The sequence below is a fragment of the Rhinopithecus bieti genome, unplaced genomic scaffold (assembly GCF_001698545.2).
Source record: "Rhinopithecus bieti isolate Rb0 unplaced genomic scaffold, ASM169854v2 scaffold_31787, whole genome shotgun sequence".
NCBI classification, from domain to species: Eukaryota; Metazoa; Chordata; class Mammalia; order Primates; family Cercopithecidae; genus Rhinopithecus; species Rhinopithecus bieti.
This window is the reverse complement of record NW_016814655.1, coordinates 6,536,147-6,555,532: the sequence shown is the minus strand read 5'-3', so window position 1 is coordinate 6,555,532 and position 19,386 is coordinate 6,536,147. Positions and strand designations below refer to the sequence as shown.

Below are 19,386 nucleotides of genomic sequence, written 5' to 3'. Positions count from 1 at the left end.
CTCCAGGCTGCGGCTCCGGGTCTAAAGAGTCTGCATGAACCTTTCCCAAGCTTGCGGGGAGGATCCGCTGGAGAGGGGTCCCACGACATCCCGCGCAAAACCCAAGGCCAATTCCCTCAGAGAAGCTCTGGGACCCAGAATGAAGCACCCCAATATCAACTCGGCCCTCCAGGCCCCCCACCCCTTTGTGCCTGGTCCCCCTCACCTGGTCGCTGCTGTGGCGCCGCCAGCCTTGTCAAACCACCCTCGGGCGAGAGCTACTGTGGCAGTCTGCAAATCCCACCCACGCTCCGCGGAGGCTGCGGGAATTGGGCTGGCCTGCACCTCTCTGGGCTCCCATTGGCTGGTAGGGCCGTCAGTCATTCTATTCCGACACCTCCCTTGCGCTCCAAGGACAGACTGGTGTTACCTGGTCCCGGGCAGCGGAATTCCTTACCCACCCCAGTTGTGGTTCTGACGCCCTAGTTCATCCCAAAAATTTAGGGCTTGGGTCTAATTTAGCGGCTTGTTCCCTTCCCGCTAGAAGCACCTCTTCTCTGAGCCAAGCCAGCTACCTGGGCTCCTGGAATTGCCATCCCTCCGTGGGCACCCTTGAGGCCTCCGTGGGGGCACGTCACCGGGCAGAGCGGGACGTGAGCCTGCGTTTGCTGCAGGTGTACTCTGTGTGGTGACTGGGTGAGTTGTGAGTATGTGTGTGGCGGAGGGGGTGCCTTCTTCACTTGCATCCTTCTCCTCTGTCAGAAGGTATCTCTGGCTACCCAGTTCTGGAATGGTCGCAGGGTGGGGCAGCTGGTGCCAGGACGGGAAGAATCCTAAGAATCCTTCTGATGCACTTATTCGGATGCAGACCGCGAGGTTCCTGGGGTTGTCTGCCCCTCCACATCCCAGGGGTGGGGCTACGGTCTGGGGTGCAGGAATGGGGTTGGGAGTGTAAGAAGACCAGGGACACAGCGGAGCTAGGGGTTACAGAGGAAGAGCAGGGAGAGGGCTGGGGACATAGAAGGGGCACAGGCACGACAGGAGCAGGGCTGTGAAGTGATGCGGATGCCGCGCTGCTACAAGAGGAGCTTGTGGATACTAGGGTAGGAGCCCAGGGGGGCAAGCAGCCAGAGGCCATTGCCAAGGCAGCCATCCAGTAAACAAGCCAGGTGGTAACCCGAGTCCCTCCCGGCGCGCCAGCAGAGGACCGCCCCTCCACACTGTCCACCTGCACCCTGGGCTTTCTCTCTGGGCACCTAGACCTCTTGCTGCAGGGCTGGGGGTCTGCTGAGGCCCGCCAGGGGACTGTAAACAAAGGGAGCAGCGCCCGCAGCTCCAGCCCCTCCTCCCTCTGGCTGGCGAGCGGGCCAGAACTGATCCCGAGGTGGGATTGGCTCTGGGAAGCAGCTTAGGGCCTGGTCCCGGTGGCCCAGGCCGGGGTCGGGGGGATCGCCCCGAATGACACCCACCTCCCCCAGGTTCTGCCAATCCCCGTGCCCACTGGGTGGGCGCGGCCGGGAAGTTCCTGCCCCTCCCTGCTGGTCGGCGTCACGCGTGACGTCCCGCGTGATGGCTGGGAGGGCCCAGCGGCGACAGCGGAGGCAGAGAGGAAGGCGGTTCTGAGAGCTTCAGGAAGCCCTGGAAAGCGTAAGTGCTCGCTGTCCCTGGCTGGCGGGGTTCGGGAATGCGGGTCAGAGAAGGAAGCCTGCCTTGAAACTGTCTATCCTGGTGCAGTCAGTATCTTCGGCTCTATGGAGGTCCACAGGGCACAAGGGAGGTTGCGGGAGGAATGTCAGGGTGGGGCTGTGTGTAGTCACACATTCAAGTGTCTGCAGATGGGCACAGTGTGCGCCTGTAACAGTCTTTGAGGGCCGGTGTATATAGGACACCTCCACTCTGTCTGTATGTCTGGGCAGGGTGTGCATGATGGTGTCTTTGTGTGTGGGTATGTGAGTGTGAGGGGAGGGTGTGTCTGCCTCTGCAAGAGGAAGTGTGGCTGGAGAGGATTAGTCATTCTGTAGGATTCTGCCCAACTCAGCCAGATGGCTGCACCAGGTTTTCCTCTCTGTGCTGGGTGGAGGGAGCAGCCACTGAATCCTGCTCTTATCCGGAGGCAAGTGGCTCAGAGAGGTGGATGAGTGTCTGTGCCAGCCCTACCTGGCCAGAGACCAGGGAGAGCCTGGAGTCATTCAGTGTGAGTTGGAGAAAATGGGTCTGTAGAGGGGACTTGTGTGTGCCCACATGCACACACATGGCTGACATCAGAGTCCCCTGATTGAGATCTGAAACAGATAAGCCCTGGGTGGCCAGTAAGGCCTTGCTCTCCTCCAATCAGGGACTGGAGTGTGGGATGTCTTATGCCATTTTCCAAAATAGCCTTGGGAATTTGTATCCAGGTCTCAGGGCAGCTGGGACCTAAAGCTCACCTGAGCATGGGTGTGTAATATATGTGTTATATATTCTTGTGCATCTGCAGTACACGTGGCTGAGATGTTTGTTGCTGCTCATGTGTCAACCACATACATGTAAATCCTCCCTCATGAAAATCTGTACCAGGATAGAGCGCAAGGAGATCTGTTTTCCTGTTTCTGGTCTTCCCCTCCCCTTCCTCCAGTGGCTGCAGGTCCCTGGGCAGGGACATTGCTGAGGAAACAGCTCCTTCCCACACCCTTGCTTATCTTTCTAGTCACCTTGAGCTCTTAAAGGGACTGATGATAAGCTCAGGGGCCAGGGCAGGGGCACCAAAATTTCCCCTAGCTAGAGCCCTTGGACCCTTGGACTCCCACTCTGACCCTTGTGTCTGTCCTGCAGAAAATGGGTGAATTGCCCTTAGACATCAACATCCAGGAACCTCGCTGGGACCAAAGTACTTTCCTGGGCAGAGCCCGGCACTTTTTCACTGTTACTGATCCTCGAAATCTGCTGCTGTCTGCGGCACAGCTGGAAACTTCTCGGAACATTGTGCAGAACTACAGGTGACCACCCCCCAGTCTGACCCTGTGTGCCAGGATCTCATTTTCTGGGATTAATATAGTATGTCTTGTACCTGCCTCCTCAAGCTTGACAGTGACCCTGTCCCTCAATCCCCTCACTCTTTAGCCCCCTCTGTTGGCATCACAGAGCTTTAACCCAAAGGATTTTAGAGCATTTGGGTTGAGAAGATGGCACTGATATTTATGGGAAGGGCTGCTGTATGTTTCACAAACCTCTACAGGGACCTATCCCATCGCTGGGTCACCATCTGCAAGGATAGAGGTGCTCAAAGTGGAGTCCCAGGAAGATAGAAGGGAATTCCGCTTATCTTCGGGAGGAAAAACTCTTGCGATGCTCGCAGCCATTTTTGACCCACTGGAAACCACCATCACCCATGACCCAGGATTTTAGCAGAAACAGAAGGATACCCCTCTTCGTGTGGCTAGAAGGGAAATAGAAATAGGACCCTCCACTTCTGGAAAACTTTGGCCCTCCTCCAAAGACAAGGAACTCCCTTATGCTGAGACTAGGGGCTGAAGTTCCTGGTTCTCTGTCCAGAGTTACCCTGAGCTGGGCAGATGGGGCCTGTGAGGGTAGATCTGCCCCTTGGGATAGCTTGTCTGCTCCTTGCCAACTTCTGCAGGGCTGGCGTTGTGACCCCAGGGATCACCGAGGACCAGCTGTGGAGGGCCAAGTATGTGTATGACTCTGCCTTCCATCCGGACACAGGGGAGAAGGTGGTCCTGATTGGCCGCATGTCAGCCCAGGTGCCCATGAACATGACCATCACCGGCTGCATGCTCACCTTCTACAGGCAGGTCTTGTCCCATGTCCCCCTTTTGAGTGCCCTAAGCTAGAGCACGGCTTGACTAGGTGCTTCTTGTCTGGGCCAATTTGGCGAGTGAAAGATTGTGTTAGAATCCCTTCCATTCCTCAGAATTCAGCCTCAGGAGTTCTCTCACCCCAGACACAGTAGGTGTGTTTGTATAAATGGGGGTGGGGGTACATAGGGGTTACCAGAGCAGGTTCTAGGGCCATCAACTGGGTCCCTTCTTAGGCTTGGGGAATAACCTTTGGTTTCATTACAGGGGTCTAAAGATGAGGGCCACTGTAGAGGGGGCAGAAGTGAGTGTCTTTGTTCCCTCAGGAAGACCCCAACTGTGGTGTTCTGGCAGTGGGTGAATCAGTCCTTCAATGCCATTGTTAACTATTCCAACCGCAGTGGCGACACTCCCATCACCGTGAGGTGAGAGCCAGCCCCCTGCAGCAGCTGCACTGTCCCATCTGACCCTCTTCTCCCAGCCCACAGTGCCCTCTCCTTTCTCTCCCACTCCCTGCAGTCCCTGCAGCCAGTGCTCAGCGCTCTCTCCTCAGCCTGCCCCACCCCAACTTACCCTGCCTAACTGAAAGCATGAGGTCCTCTTATGCATGCTGTGGGGGACTCACCCCTCTTCACAGGGTGTGATTGGGGCTTCCAGACAAGTTTACGCGGAGATGGAGGGAGGCTTCCTCTGCAAGGAGCTTCCCCTTTTACGCCTCATGTATTGAGGACTTAGCATATCCCTAAAGGAAAGGGCCACCTGCTGGACTCTTCACCTCTCCCCGTGACCTGGCTCTTCCACCCACAGGCAGCTGGGGACAGCCTATGTGAGTGCCACCACTGGAGCTGTGGCCACGGCCCTAGGACTCAAATCCCTCACCAAGGTAAAGGCCCCCTACTCTCCTGACCGCCCCCCATTCATCCTCTATCTGCCTCCTTCTTCCTCATCACGCCTCCAGTCCTGACCTATAGGCCCCCTATATCTCCTCAGAGTCCCTCACCACCCCATGGCCCTCAGGGCCACTGAACAACACCCTTCCTCCGCAGCACCTGCCCCCTTTGGTTGGCAGATTTGTGCCCTTTGCAGCGGTGGCAGCTGCCAACTGCATCAACATCCCCCTGATGAGGCAGAGGTGAGTGACCCCGGCTCCTGGCATGTGCATGCCCAGTATAATGTAGCACAGTGTCCAGTCATGCAGACCACCTCAGAATGGGGACATCCCTCTCCCTCCTCAGACATGAGCTGCTGGGACCTGGCTCAGTCTGACCCTGGGATCCTCAGGTGGGAGAACCAGCCTTTGAGGCTGGGGTGTGTGAGGGAACCCTGAGGAGCCGCTGCCCATTCAGGCATTACAGGCGGGATCCGGGGCCTGTGATCTGACCCTAACCCCGCTCCCTTCGCAGAGAGCTGCAGGTGGGCATCCCGGTGGCTGATGAGGCAGGTCAGAGGCTTGGCTACTCGGTGACCGCAGCCAAGCAGGGAATCTTCCAGGTGGTGATTTCAAGAATCTGCATGGCGATTCCTGCCATGGGTAAGGTGGGAGTGGCTGGGTGGGGCACAGGAGACTCTGAGAGAAGCAGGTGCAGTTCTCAGGGACTTTGGAGGACTCTAGGGAGAGAGGGAGGAGCTTTGAGGGGGTCACCCTTCACAGTTCCTGACTTTGACTCCACTACTAATGCTCTCCTTCTTGGCCCTGCTCTCCCCACAGCCATCCCCCCACTGATCATGGACACTCTGGAGAAGAAAGACTTCCTGAAGGTAGGCAACTCTACCTCTCCTGTCCTGGAATGGGGGATGGCTGGGAGAAGAAGTGACCACGCCCCAACCCTCTCTCCAGCCTGGTCTGAGTCTCTAAGACTTGCTAGCCCTTCTCCTGACCCCTGCACCACCTCCTCCACCTTCATTCATTCAGCAAGAATGAACTGGGCTGGGGTGAAGGAACACTGCAGGGGCAGGAGGAGAGGACGAGGGAAGGAAACCAACTTCATCAGTGTTACTCCAGCGGCTTCTGATACACAAAGGAGGGGACTGTCATAGTCACACTTGATCTTATGCTCATTCTTTCACTCCCTAGTGCCTCCATACTAAGAGATACACACGGGTGCACACACACACACACACACACAGACATGAACAGGACACAAAAGCAAAGCACAGGAACAAGCCCTGGCTCATTCACAGAATAATTTATTCACAAATGTATTGAGTGCCATGCACCAGGCATGTTTTAGGGCTGAGGAGACAGCACTGAACAAGATGGTTATGGCCCCTGTCCTCATGAAGTTTATAGTCTGATGCAGAAACCAGTAAACAAGGAGGCACCCAATAAATACATTCTTAGAAAGTGTAATATGTGCTTTGTAGGAAAGCAGTGGGACAGTGTAATTGAGATTCATGGGGGATAGCTGTTTAGACAGGATGGTCAGAGAAGGGATCTCTAAAGCCCTGAAGGATGAGGAGAGAGGCAAAGAATGCAGAGAAGATTGTTTGGGGTAGAGAAAATAGTAGCAAGAGCACTGCAGCAGGAGGGGCTTGCACATTTGAGGAACAGGTTGGTGGTCCCCATGGCCAGAGCAAACTGAGAAGAGTGCCGAGGAAGAGACGTGCTTGGAAAGGGTCAGATTCATGCCACTGGGATGGGAAGAGGTAAGTGGAGGTTCAGAGGAGGTTTCCTGAAGAAATCAGCTCCTGGAGGAAGTGAGAGAAGGGAAAAAAGGGCCGGGGAGTGCCATGGCAACCAGTTCTGAGAGGTGAGAATGTGTCATGGGGTGCCAGGGAGGGTAATCAGCATATAGGCCTGGCTGGAGTGGAAGGGTGCAATCTAGAGGTCCCAGCCCTGTTATTGCTTTGGGAAAAAGAAAAGGGCCACAGGTCTAAGGGCTCCAAGGTAAGGCTGATGGGATAAAGCCATGGTGGGTAAAATGGGGTGACAGTGAGGCAGGGGACACAAGCCATTCCATTGTCTCTCTGTCTCTCCACAGCGCCGCCCTTGGCTGGGGGCGCCCCTGCAGGTGGGACTGGTGGGCTTCTGGTAAGTATGCAAGGAATTAGCTGGGGTGTGGGGAGTGCTTTGTCTATGGTGGATGTGGGTAGGTATGGATTGTCTTTAAGATGTTTATAGACATCATCCATTCATACATTCAGTGGGTGTGTGTTTTGAACACCTATAGGTGTGTGTATTTGTGTGTTGGGGGCGGTCCCTGTCCTTGAAGGTCAAGAGTTTAGTGAGGGGGTTCCAGTCTTCATCTATAAGAGGAAACCATGGAAATGTACCTTTTGGTGCCATCCAGGAAATTCATGCCCATTTAATTCCTGATTCTGCCACTTACTGGCTGTGGGGCTCTCTTTCCTCAGAACCAGATGTCCAGGTTGGGTTTACTATTCCTAAAAGGTCCTTTCAGCTTTTATCAATCTCCACCCTTAGGAGTGATCTCCAAGGATGGAGTGGGGTGTAGGGAGGGAACACCCTAAGGTCAAAGCTTTACAAACCTTTCCAACACTCGTCTCCTCCAGCCTGGTATTTGCGACCCCCCTGTGCTGTGCCCTATTCCCCCAGAAGAGGTAAGTGCTGTCCCTGGGCTGGGTGGGGGACTCTGGATTGGACTCTGCATCTCTGGACCAGCTGACCTAGGGTCCTCCAGTGTGTTCAGGAGGAGGCCTGGCAGGCATTCCATGGATTCTGGGAGTGGGGGAATGACAGTGAGCCAGTCCTTCTGGCAGTAGAAGGAGAGGATTCTTCAGCCTGGGAGGAGGTGGGATGGCAATCCCTGGGCCTGAGTGGGGTTGGATTCAGGGGACATTAACTGACCTGTGCTGTTCTATTGCAGCTCCATAAATGTAAGCAAGCTGGAACCAGAGCTGAGAGCTCAGATCCATGAGCAAAACCCCAGCGTAGAAGTGGTCTACTACAACAAGGGGCTTTGAGGAGGGTCAGCCTCTGTCCCCTCCCTCACTTCCTCGGGCTGCTGCTTTAGTGGAGTCATGTCACCCCTGCCACTTGCCTATCTGCCTAGCACTGGGTAGGGGCCTTGGTGGGCAGATGGCCATTGAGGGTAGCAACCTATTAGGGTGGGGGAGGTACCACCATAAGGCTTTTCCTCCCCTCTCTGGTTTCAAAGAGCAGAACACATAACCCCTCCCTCCTGTGCTTGAGTGTCCACGCATATACATACATGATACATATGTGTATTTGTACATTGGGTCCTGAAAGCCAGGAGCAGGCACGCTAGCCTAGTATGTTCTGACATCTGGCTTCCCTTCTCAGCCTCATGTACCTGCCTGCCAGCCAGGCTACAGGTGGGACTTCCTTCTCTAAACTGTTATACCAGCCAAGTTATTTTTGATGGCACCTCATCCCTTCTAGACATAGGAGGAGCCCCAGGATCTCAGGACAGAGACTTACAGACACTAGTAGGCCAAAGTGGGCTGAATCCTTCAGGTTTCTGATATCTAGCTCCCCAAGCTGACTGGGCTGGCAGAGGAGAACATGTTTGGACAAGGGAGGCAGGGGACTTATGCATCCCTCAGTGCCATCCCCTGTATTCTAGAATAGCTCCGTTTCACCTCCTCCACCAGACGAAGGAGCGCTTGTGTCCTGTACTGCCCTCGCTGTCTCCCCCAGCACCCTACTTGGCAGCGTGGGCATCTTCAGGCACAGTCTTAGGAGTTCCTGGTGTGCTCTGACATCATGACCTCAAATCTAAATCCTGCAATCCCAACTCCCTTTCCCAAACAAAAAGCCACAGAGGCAGAGCAAGCATTCCCCTTTAAGAGCTCCCACTGCACCCCCTCCCAAGGGACACAGCTGTAGGAATGGTGCTTAAACTCCACAGGTATCAGAAAGGGTGTAACTAGGACATCCTCAAGGGCAGCTAGGCCCCGAATGTACAATGTTTAGATAGGGAATTTTGTGTTCCATTGACTATTTTTTTTTTGTTTTTTTGATGGAGGTTCACTATTTTGCCCAGGCTGGAGTGCAATGGTACGATCTTGGCTCACTGCAAGCCCCGCCTCCTGGGTTCAAGTGATTCTCCTGCCTCAGTCTCCCAAGTACCTGGGATTACAGGTATGTGCCACCACATCTTGCTAGTTTTGTATTTTTAGCAGAGACAGGGTTTCACCATGTTGGTCAGGCTGGTCTCAAACTCCTGACCTCAGGTGATCCACCTGCCTTGGCCTCCCAAAGCGCTGGGATTACAGGCATGAGCCACCACACCCAGCCTGTTCCACTGACATTTCTTAGACATTCAGCAAAACCCCCACCTTAACCTCTTTTCTTTCTTGAGGGTTGGTCCTGTCCCTACCTCCACCCTCCCACCCCCTGGAAGAGGAAGGGCCCGAGCATCAATGGCTAGTCCAAATAAAATATGGGCTTGGGGATGGAATGGGTGGTGGCAAGTTCACAGAGTGTAGTTAGATCCCAACTCCCATGACCTCTGGCTTCAGTGGTGGGTGGGGCGGGGCAGATAAAAGGGCTTCAGTGGGAACCTCTGAGAGCACTTGCTCCCAAAAGGGGAACTCTGAGAGTGAGAACTGATGCAGTTCCTCCCATCAACCGCCCCCAGTGATAACATCTATGAAGTCAGCCATTACTCAATAAACTGCAAACTTGTCTACTTCTTGGTCATCACTTGATTCCATGTCCTGAGGGCCCAGAAACAGTCCCCTGCCTGCAGCCTTCCGTCTCTCCCCACTGAATGCAGGTCTTGTCTCATTCCTCCCCTTGTGTAGGGAGCCTCATCCCCCAGCAGAGGGAGCTCTGAGATTAGACAATCAGTACTCCCACTGGCACACCAAGTATGGTAGACAGGGAATGTAGATGCTTTCACCTTCTTTTCTTCTCCTTTTCCTTTTTCTTTCTTTCTTTTTTCTTTTCTTTCTTTCTTTCCTTTTTCTTTGAGACAGGGTTTCCCTGTATCACCCAGGCTGGAGTGCAGTGGCACGGATCAGCGGCTCACTGCAGCCTGGACCTCACCAGTTCAATTATCCGCCTGCCTCAGCCTCCCAAGTAGTTGAGACTACAGGCACATGCCACCAAACCCAGCTAATTTTCTGTATTTTTTTTATAGAGATGGTTTTTGCCATGTTGCCCAGGCTGGTCTCCAATTCCTGGGCTCAAGCCATCCACCTGCCTTGGCCTCCTGAAGTGCTGGGATTACAGGCGTGAGCCACCGTGCCTGGCCTAGATAACCAGTTTTAATTTCATCCTGTCCTGTCAATCACCAAGCCCACTGGAATCCTTGGTCAACTCTTAAAGCTCTTTCTGCAGTTACACTTTTGGCCTTTGGCAATCCCCTTGAAAAGAGGCCTTGTATTGCCAAAAACTGCAATCACTTTTGCACCAACCTAATACTTTTACTGGAAAATCTATGTAACATAACCCCATCTAGGGAGTGAGGTACAGAAATCTCTGCAAAACAAAACCCTTAAGAACATTTTATAACAGAGTTATCTGTGTTCCACAGATAACATTAAACCACGTCAGAGAAAAGATTGGCCAGGGCACTAGTGGGCTTCTCTGTCATCTTTCCTTCCTAATTCCACACCAGTTTCTCAGACACATCAAAAGAGTTAGCTATAGGGCACATCACAGACTCTCTAGGGACAAACCTTAGCCAGTTATACCTTCCAAACTGCCTCCTTATACTTGGAAATTTCCTCAGAAGTCAGCATTTGGGCTGAAGGGCAGCACCTTTTTCACTGGAAAGTGCTCTGCCCCATTATCCTGTGGGCCTCCTGTCTTCCTTCCAGATCTCAGACTCCAGGAACCTTCTCTGGAAGCCCGCATTGGTGTCCTTGGCCTTCCCTCCCATCTTCTTCCCCTTGCCTGGCCTCATTTGCTTCAGAGCCCCCATCCTGCCTATTATGAAGACCGGAAAGAACACAACCTTCCCTCTCTCCCTGCCCATGTTCTAAGTCTAGCCTGGCCATAGGGAGGTGGTCAAGTACGGATATCCTGCTCCTTTCCAGGATCACCGGAACCAGTGACACAGGCTTCCTAAGGACAGGTAATCAGGGCCAGCTTCAGCTCTGGCACTGTGGGGCTATGACAGACTCTAGCCTAGTCCTGCTGGGTCTGGTGCCCTACAGGTCAGAGCCAAGCCCCATTTCCTCTCAGTGAAGCTTGTCCATTTCAAGCCCTGCCCCCGGGCCCTCCCGGTCAAAGGTAAGCCACGCCCCTCTGGGAACGGACAGTTCAGAAGCAGAGTCTCGCCCCTTCTGTGGTCCCTGTCAGTCAGTTAAGCTAGGCTCCGCCTCCTTCCCATTTCCCGAGCAACGGCTTTAGTGCCTCAGGCCTGGAGTCTCCCTCACCTTCCGGGTCGGAGCTTGGAAGCTACGTCTCAGATCCGCTTTCTCGCTGACCTCGATCCTGGATCGCTAAATCCACCAAGTCCCCCTCCCTCCTTTCCAATTTCGAAACCCACGAGTTCCCTAGCACCAGCACTTTGACTTCCTGCCCAGAAATCCGCGAGGTTTTTGAGGAATCACGCGAGGACTCTCCTCCTGGATCCCAAGCCGGGATTTTTTCAGCTGCCTCTACAGGCTGTTGGCTCTTTCTCCGGCGCCGTCCTCCTCCTTTCCCTCCCTAACAGTCCAGGAAACGTTCGCTGAACTCTTTTTTTTTTTTTTGAGACGGAGTCTTGCTCTGTCCCCCAGGCTGGAGTGCAGTGGCGCGATATCAGCTCACTGCAAGCTCCACCTCCCGGGATCATGCCATTCTCCTGCCTCAGCCTCCTGAGTAGCTGGGACTACAGGCGCCCGCCACCGCGCCCGGCTAATTTTTTTTGTATTTTTAGTGGAGACGAGGTTTCACCGTGGTCTCGATCTCCTGACCTTGTGCCGCCCGCCTCGGCCTCCCAAAGTGCTGGGATTACAGGCGTGAGCCACCGCGTGTGGTTCTGTGGCCGGCGCTGGGTAGAAATGGGCGGTTGGGTGAACAGAGAAGCTATCCTTCCACCTGCAGGTACACAGCGCGTGCTCGAAAGGCAAGAAGGACAACTGTTTGCTAGGAATTGGGGAGGAATCTTGATTCAGCTCTATCATCCCCAAAAGGGGAGTTTCCTAAGATGCTCTCTTCTCTCTTCCTTTATACACATCTTTTCCCTCATTGGGGCTCTCCTAGGCTCCAGTCCCAGCTCAGGCTGCCAGACAAAGGCAGCCTCTGCTGCAGGCCACAGCCTCCGGTAGCTTCCTCCTTCCTCTTCTCAGACCAGCAATGTTTGCAACTGAATAACGACCTGGAGAAGGCAGGAGGAACCCTGCATAGCTTGGACTACACACACAACCCCATATCCAAAACCTCCAGTAGGAAAATAACCCCATGCCTTTAATAAAGAAACCAAAAGCTCCTTGAGGTTGAAGTGCTTGCTTATGGGGCAAGAGTTTGCTATGTTAACCTATAAATTAACCAGCTATGTTATTTTCCTTCTGACCTCCCCTCCTCTATCACCAGCAAGTCCTCATCAATTGACAATTTTTATTTACCAAAAGGAACACTTTGGTTTGGGTTTTGAGATTATTTTGTTGAAACCAACAGAAAATAATTGTGGCTAGCTTCACTAAATAGGCGGAGATATTGGAAAGATTCTGCTATATTTTTCATAGCTAGAGATGGAGGTTAATAACAGGACTGGAAAGGACAAAGCCAGTTTTGAGGGTGTCAGCAGCTGGAGTTTATGGGCATGGCAATCCCCTTGAAAAGAGGCCTTGTAGTGCCAAAAACCGCAATCACTTTTGCACCAACCTAATACTTTTACTGGAAAATCTATGTAACATAACCCCATCTGGGAAGCGAGATACAGAAATCTCTGCAAAACAAAACCCTTAAGAACATTTTATAACAGAATTATCTCTGCCTTCTCCAAGTTTCAAAAACTGGAACAGCTTAGATCAGTTGTGTACCCCTAGGAGGTGGCCAGGGGTCAGGGTCAACATGCAAGGACATTGGACATTCAGGTTTACCTCTGACGTTGAGGCTGTAACCAAAGCAGGGCAATTGCTGTGAACTGGGAATCACCCTGATTGGTATTTACATGTATTACTGGCCTTATACAGATGTTTCTTTCCAGTTTAAATGAAAGCCCACCGAGGGCAGGTGCCATATCTTCACTTTAAAATTGTAGTAAAAAACATAACATGCTATGTACCATCTTAGCCATTTTTAAGTGTACAATAATAACTATATTCACATTGTTGGCTGGGTGTGGTGGCTCACGCCTGTCATCCTAGCATTTTGGGAGGCCAAGGCCGGAGGATCCCTTGAGCCAAGGAGTTTGAGACCAGCCTGGGCAATATAGGGAGACCCTGTCTCAAAAAAAAAAAAAAAAATGTATATATATACACACACACAGAGATATATATATTTTCACATTGTTGTGAAACAGGCTCCAGAACTTTCTCTTGCAAATCTGAAAGTATATACCCATTAAACACCAATTCACATATTGCCTTTTAAATGCCCACAGCATCTACAATAGTGCCTTATCCACAGTAGGCACTCAATACTTGTTTGCTGAGTAAATGAATGAGGAATCCAAATGTGCCCTAAATCCCACCCAACTCTACTCATATATTGATCTCAGGTAAGGTCATAAACACAATGGTTCTCAATCTGTTTTATACCTCAACAAATGTAAAAATGTGACACCTTCAAAACAAATGATGGCTCACAGCTTTAGTGATTTTCAGCCTGGAGGATGGAGAAGCACGTCCTCCCAGGGAGGCATATCAGAATCTTGGGGATAACATGGCTTGAAAAGTCCCCTGAGGAAGTGAAGCTTTTCCCCTACTTATTACAGTCAGCAAGACAAGGAAGAGCTCAGCTCCTCCCTCCCTCTTCTCTTGTCTCTGTAGGAGTTTCCAATGCAGGGAATGGGGTGTTGGAGAGAGTGTCTCATATGTAATCAGAGCCACTCTCTCCAAGTCTGTTGTTTATCTCTTTCCCTGCACAAGCCAATGCCTATTTCCTTTGGCAGTTCCCTATGGGGCTGACCTACCCTTCACATCTGCAGCTTCTTGGGGCTGGCACCAAACTGCTATGGCTTAAGGCAGGCTGGAAGGGAGACATCTTCACCGTACTGTTGTCCAGTTCCTAGAGAATGGTCCCACAGCTGTGTTGCTTGTACTTAGTGATATAGTTTCATTTTCATGACCTTCTTTCCAAGGCACCAAGGCACAGTGGGGTGGGATGGTGATGCTGGTCAGTGATGGTGTCAGGTAAAACATCACCCTGCGCTCTACCTGGCAGCATTACTTTCTAAATTCTCAAGTCGTCTGAGTCTGGTTCATCCTGCTAGATTTGTTCATCACTGTTAATGATCTTTTCTTTCTCTCTCTCTCTTTTTTTTTTTTTTTTTTGAGATGGAGTCTCACTCTTGTTGCCCAGGCTGGAATACAATGGCACAATCTTGGCTCACCGCTACCGCTGCCTCCCAGGTTCAAGTGATTCTCCTGCCTCTGCCTCCCGAGTAGCTAGGATTACAGGCACGTGCCACCACATCCCGCTAATTTTTATTTTTAGTAGAGATGGGGTTTCCCTATGTTGGTCAGGCTGGTCTCAAACTCCCGACCTCAGGCGATCCACCCATCTTGGCCTCCCAAAGTGATGGAATTACAGGCGTGAGCTACCGCGCCCAGCATCACTGGGCTTTTGATGGTTACTGTAATACAAAGAACTATACAAAAGTCAATGTGGAATGGGAAATGAAAGTGACAGTGTCCAAGGTGATTCCAAGTCCTGAGAAGTTACACAGAACCCAACAGGCACTTGCATCCCATCAGTAAGTAACTGGGGTTAAGAATGAAATAAAAAATATTCTTTTTTTCTTCCAATTTATGTGTATGCATTTTTCAGACAGCTACAAAGTTGTTAGGATGTCAATACTTAAGTTGTTTGGACCTAAGTACTTGAAGAAAACTGTTAGCTAATCCCTCTCCCTCCCCCTTCCTCCTCTCCCTCTCCTTCTCTTTTTTTTTTTTTTTTGATGGAGTCTTGCTCTGCTGCCCAGGCTGGAGTGCAGTGGTGCAACCTCAGCTCACTGCAACCCTGCCTCTCAGGCTCAAGTGATCCTCCTGCCTCAGCTTCCCAAGTAGATGGAACCACAGGCACCCACCAGCATGCCTGGCTAATTTTTGTATTTTTAGTAGAAAAAAATGTTGTATTTTTAGGGTTTCACCATATTGGCCTGGCTGGTCTTAAACTCCTGGCCCCAAGTGATCCATCCGCCTCAGTCTCCCAAAGTGCTGGGATTACAGGCGTGAGCCACCATGCCCGGCTGTTAGCTATTTCTTTTGGCTTAAGGTGCTGTGAAAAAATTACTGAAAAACTAAGGGTTCTATAGATGTAGAAAGTTTGAGAACTTCTGTCCTAAATAAATGAAGGAAGAAATGAAGGAACACAGGCCGGGCATGGTGGCTCACACTTGTAATCCCAACACTTTGGGAGGCCAAGGTGGGAGGATGGTTTGAGCCCAGGAGTTCAAGACCAGCCTGGGGAACATAGCAAGACCCCATCTCTACACACACACAAAAAATTTTTTTTAACTAGCTGGATATGGTGGCATGTGCTGTAATCGTAGCTACTCAGGAGGCCAAGGCAGGAGAATCACTTGAACCCAGGAGTTCGAGGTTACAGTGAGTTATGTCATTGCACTCCAGCCTGGACAAGAGAGTGAGAGCCTGTCAAAAGAAAGAAAAGGAGAGAAAGAGAAAAGAGAGAGAAAGAAAAGAAAGAGAAAGAGAGGAGAGAAAGGGAGAGAAAGAAAAGAAAACAAAAGAATATCACTGGGCTGTATTTGGGTCTCAGACCTGCCCTCTGTAAACCTACCAGGTACTGTGTCTTTGTAGGAAATTTTCCCTTATTGGTGGGAAGTTCTAACCTTATTTTAGCAATTCAAGGTTGTTCACAATGTGATCAGAGGGTGTTAGGGAATCCATCGGGACTGGGCACGGTGGTCCAGGCAGGAAAGGCAGAGCTTCACTGGCCAGGCCAGGCCAAGCCATCTCAGAAGGTCAGAGGCAGAGGAGGGAATGGAGGCTGAGGATAGAGGGGTCCCTCTTTGTGGTTCTACTCTGTATCTCCCGCTGAGCGGCACCAGGTAGGCCTGCTCCAAGATGTGACTAACTGGCAGCTACCCTGGGTCTGCTGGATGGGAAGGATGTGCTGTCTCCCTGCCACTGGAGACCTGGGGGCCTTCAAGCGCCTCATCCAGGAAAAGGAAGGGAGTGGGCACTGCTGGGGCCCCACGCAGGTCCACACCCCTCCCTCTTTCCTGCCAGCATCCTCAGGTGACTGGCAGGCGCCATTCTGGCTCAAAGACCGCAGAGCTCGCGGGCCCCAGCTCATACATTAAATATGTGGAGGCGTTGGGACTGCGTGCCACAAACACGAAGACAAATTTTTAATCCCGAGCAAGAACATGCTGGGAGACTGGGGCGCAGGAGAAAATGAATTAGGTTTTTATTATGTGTTTTATTATGCTGTAATTGAACAGGATTAGGTGAGTATACAATATATTTCTGATGCGGCTGGAGGCGGGAGGGGGCGGGAGAGAAGCTGACAGCAAACAAGAGACAGCCAAGCCCGCAGAGAAGCCCGGGCTCCGCGAGGCAGCGGGTCCCAGCGGAGGGCCTTGGAGTGGCGCCACCACGGCTGGGTGGGACCACCTCTTCTCTCCCAGCAGTCTGGGCCAGGATGGGGGCGAAGGTAGTGGTGACTGCATTGAGAAGACGGGGTTAGGGACAGGTCCCGCTAGCTTATGCTGGAGGAGGGGACGGGCTTGGGAGTTGGAGGGCTGGGGAGCTTAAAAACCCGCCTCAAAGGGGAAACTGAGTCACAGAGAAGGAAAGGGAGCGACTGTAAAAAGACGGGAAGCTATTGATCACTGGGGTCGGCAGGTCCCGAAATTCTCACTTGACCCTAACATCTCTCCCCTGCACACGTGAGGCACAGGCCTTGCAGGTCAGCAAACATTTCAGACACCCACTTTGTGTCTGGTCCTCGCTTACTGCAGGACGACCCGGGTTCTCGGACCGCCCCCCCCACACCCCAATCCAGCCCAACTCGTGTCACCTTTGAAAAGATCCATGTCTAGGCAGGCCTAACTCAGCATCCTACCCCAGCACTGCGCCTTCAGAAGGCCCCCTCAGGTAAAGGGCGCCCAGGCGAGCTCCTCTACTCCACACAACCAAAGCTGGGCTGTTGGGGCGGACAAACCGATCTCTCACCCCTGGAACCGCCTCCCTCCCCCAGCTTCCCTCTCCGTCCGCCCCAGCCCGGGCAGCTTCATTAAGGGTCTCCGCTAGCTCCGTGTCTCACCTGCTGCAGCGCCCCTCGCGCTCCGCCAGGGACCGGCTCCTGGCGGTGATGAAGAGGCCCATTAACCACTTCTACCTTTAGGGCGGACTGGGCCGCACTCCCCACCTCCCAACCAGGACATTAGAAACCGTCAACCAAGATTAATAGTTGCCCGGCTCCGGGGCAGGGAGATGAGCCCAGATAATACTGCGGCGGCGGCGCGAGCCAACCCGGCGCGGGCTGCGCGCACCACCTGCCGCTGCTGTCCCTCCGCTCCGCCTTCCTTTCAGCGCCGCCTACCACTCGCCCGCGCACCTGAGGCTCAGGTGAGTCCAGCAATGGGATTGCGAGTGTCAGGGTTCTCTGTTGCGTCGCCGACCTGGGAGCGCTCGAAGGCAAGGCAGAGTCTTGGCACTTGGGGGAAGAAGGGCTCGCCCTCTCCAGGGTACTCCTCAAGCTTTCCTGCTGCCTCGATGTAAGGACTTCCAACCTTAAATGATGGCTGACCATCGCTTTTTCGGACAGGCTTCCTTGGCCCCCGCCCTCCCTCAATTCAGTTCTCTTATTCTCGTTCCGTGCGCCCCGTCATACTTTTCAGCATACCTACCGTATTTGTGCTTTTGCCTTTATTTGTGCGGCAATTATCGGGCGATTATATATATCATTGATGTCTGTCTCCCTCACTGGACTGTGGGTTCCAGGGGGAAGACACCATAGTTTTGCTCACCAGGGGCTCTGATGTGCATTCAGTAATTGTGTGTTGAATGAATGAGTGGGCAACAGGCTTGTCCCCTGTGTGTTTATTGGAATATCTGCTTCCTGTGCAAGCCTCCTTGAGGCTTAAACTTCGTCACAGCACCTGCACTCTTTCTTCTAACTTCTATTATAATTGTAACATTGATTTCCATGATGTCAGTTCAGCATCTTTTCCCCTTTGGGACCATGAGCTCCTGAGGGCACGTGGAGCAGAGCACACAGCCGCATCCCCAGTGCCTGCCAGCAGGGAGCTAGGAACTTGGACTGGAGCCTTGGGGCTCTTCTGGTCCCGTTCTTTTGAGGACTCTGTGGCCTGGAGAGGCAGAGTGACTTGCAGGAGGTCACACAGCCAGTTAGAAGTAAAGCCAGGATGAAAACTTTCCTCTTGGACACTGTGATTTTTCTACAAAGATCACACCATCAGGGACCCCTAGGAATCTCCCTCTGACTTCTGAAGTTGCTGGGCTTTGGGGAGCCTGTGGGGTTGTCCTAGGAATTTCTTCCTTTGGCGATGATGGTGACCCAGAACTCAGCCGCTCCTGGGAGGTAAGGAGTTCAGGGCCCAGGGGTGCCCTGTACTGTGTGTCAGCAGGGGCAAATTCTTTCCATTACGTCTCAACTCCGGTTTCTCTTCCTTGGATGTAAAACCACAGAAGTCCTCTTTCTCCAATCTCAGAGAGATGTGAACTGTCTCTGGTTTTCCTCCTTCCCCACCATCAGAAGAAATTTGGGCCGGGCTCGGTGGCTCACGCCTGTAATCCCAGAACTTTGGGAGACCAAGGCGGGAGGATCATCTGAGGTCAGGAGTTGGAGACCATCCTGGTCAACATGGTGAAACCCCGTCTCTACTAAAAACACAAAAATTAGCCAGGTGTGGTGGCACATGCCTGTGATCCTAGTTACTCGGGAGGTTGAGGCAGGAGAATCGAGGAGGCTTGAACCCAGGAGACGGAGGTTGCCATAAGCCGAGATCGCGCCATTGCACTCTAGCCTGGGCAACAGAGCGAGACTCCGTATTAAAAAAGAAGAAAGAAAGAAAAAGAAGAAGAAATTTGGGACTAGAAACTGAAGAAATAAAGGGAACTAAAGAGAAAGTGCTGAGACAGTAGGGGCCTGAGCTCTTCCTCCAGCTCATCACACCCCTGGTGTCACCTCTCTAGAACCCAGTTACTCTAGCGGGGAGGGGTGGCAGGGGTCTGGGGATGGGGGCAAGATCGATACATGACTGGGTTTTGATGACCGCAGGCTTTCACCTTGCAGATAATGGGTTGAGCAGCGGTAAACTCTCCCCGACTGAGCGGGCTCCCCCGGCCTTAATGAGATAATCAATACTTGTTCTCAGCTTAATTTCCATCTAATTGCTCTTTAACGACGCCGGATAATGGGCCGCCTCCTGTGAGGAGGGAGCTGGCTGGGAATCCGACCCGCCTCGGACTCCCGCCTTTCCTCCCCCGGGCAGGGTGCCCTCGCGCAGGTGGGAAGGGGGCGCCCCTCGTTCTCCACGTAGCGGGAGCTCCCTCCGCCCGCCCGCCTGACCCGCGCCGCCACCTGCCTGCAGCGCTC

General features: G+C 52.6%; 1 protein-coding gene across 1 annotated transcript; it reads left to right on the top strand.

Moving 5' to 3' along the window:
- The first annotated feature begins 338 nt into the window (after window positions 1–338).
- Window positions 339–8,771, top strand: SFXN3 (sideroflexin 3). The gene is made up of 12 exons (XM_017851763.1): window positions 339–675; window positions 1,458–1,626; window positions 2,791–2,954; window positions 3,596–3,766; window positions 4,100–4,198; window positions 4,581–4,656; window positions 4,820–4,905; window positions 5,177–5,304; window positions 5,482–5,531; window positions 6,755–6,804; window positions 7,287–7,334; window positions 7,601–8,771. The coding sequence occupies exons 3-12, from the start codon at window positions 2,794–2,796 to the stop codon at window positions 7,695–7,697; spliced, it is 966 nt and encodes a 321-aa protein (XP_017707252.1). The 5' UTR covers window positions 339–675; window positions 1,458–1,626; window positions 2,791–2,793; the 3' UTR covers window positions 7,698–8,771.
- The last annotated feature ends 10,615 nt before the right edge of the window (window positions 8,772–19,386 follow it).

Excerpts from the sequence above, each read along its gene's own strand:
- SFXN3 (XM_017851763.1), top strand. The coding sequence starts at position 2,794 with ATGGGTGAATTGCCCTTAGACATCAACATCCAGGAACCTCGCTGGGAC. Across the intron at positions 2,955-3,595 it reads AACATTGTGCAGAACTACAG|GGCTGGCGTTGTGACCCCAG; the intron begins GTGACCACCCCC and ends CAACTTCTGCAG. Across the intron at positions 4,199-4,580 it reads GACACTCCCATCACCGTGAG|GCAGCTGGGGACAGCCTATG; the intron begins GTGAGAGCCAGC and ends TTCCACCCACAG.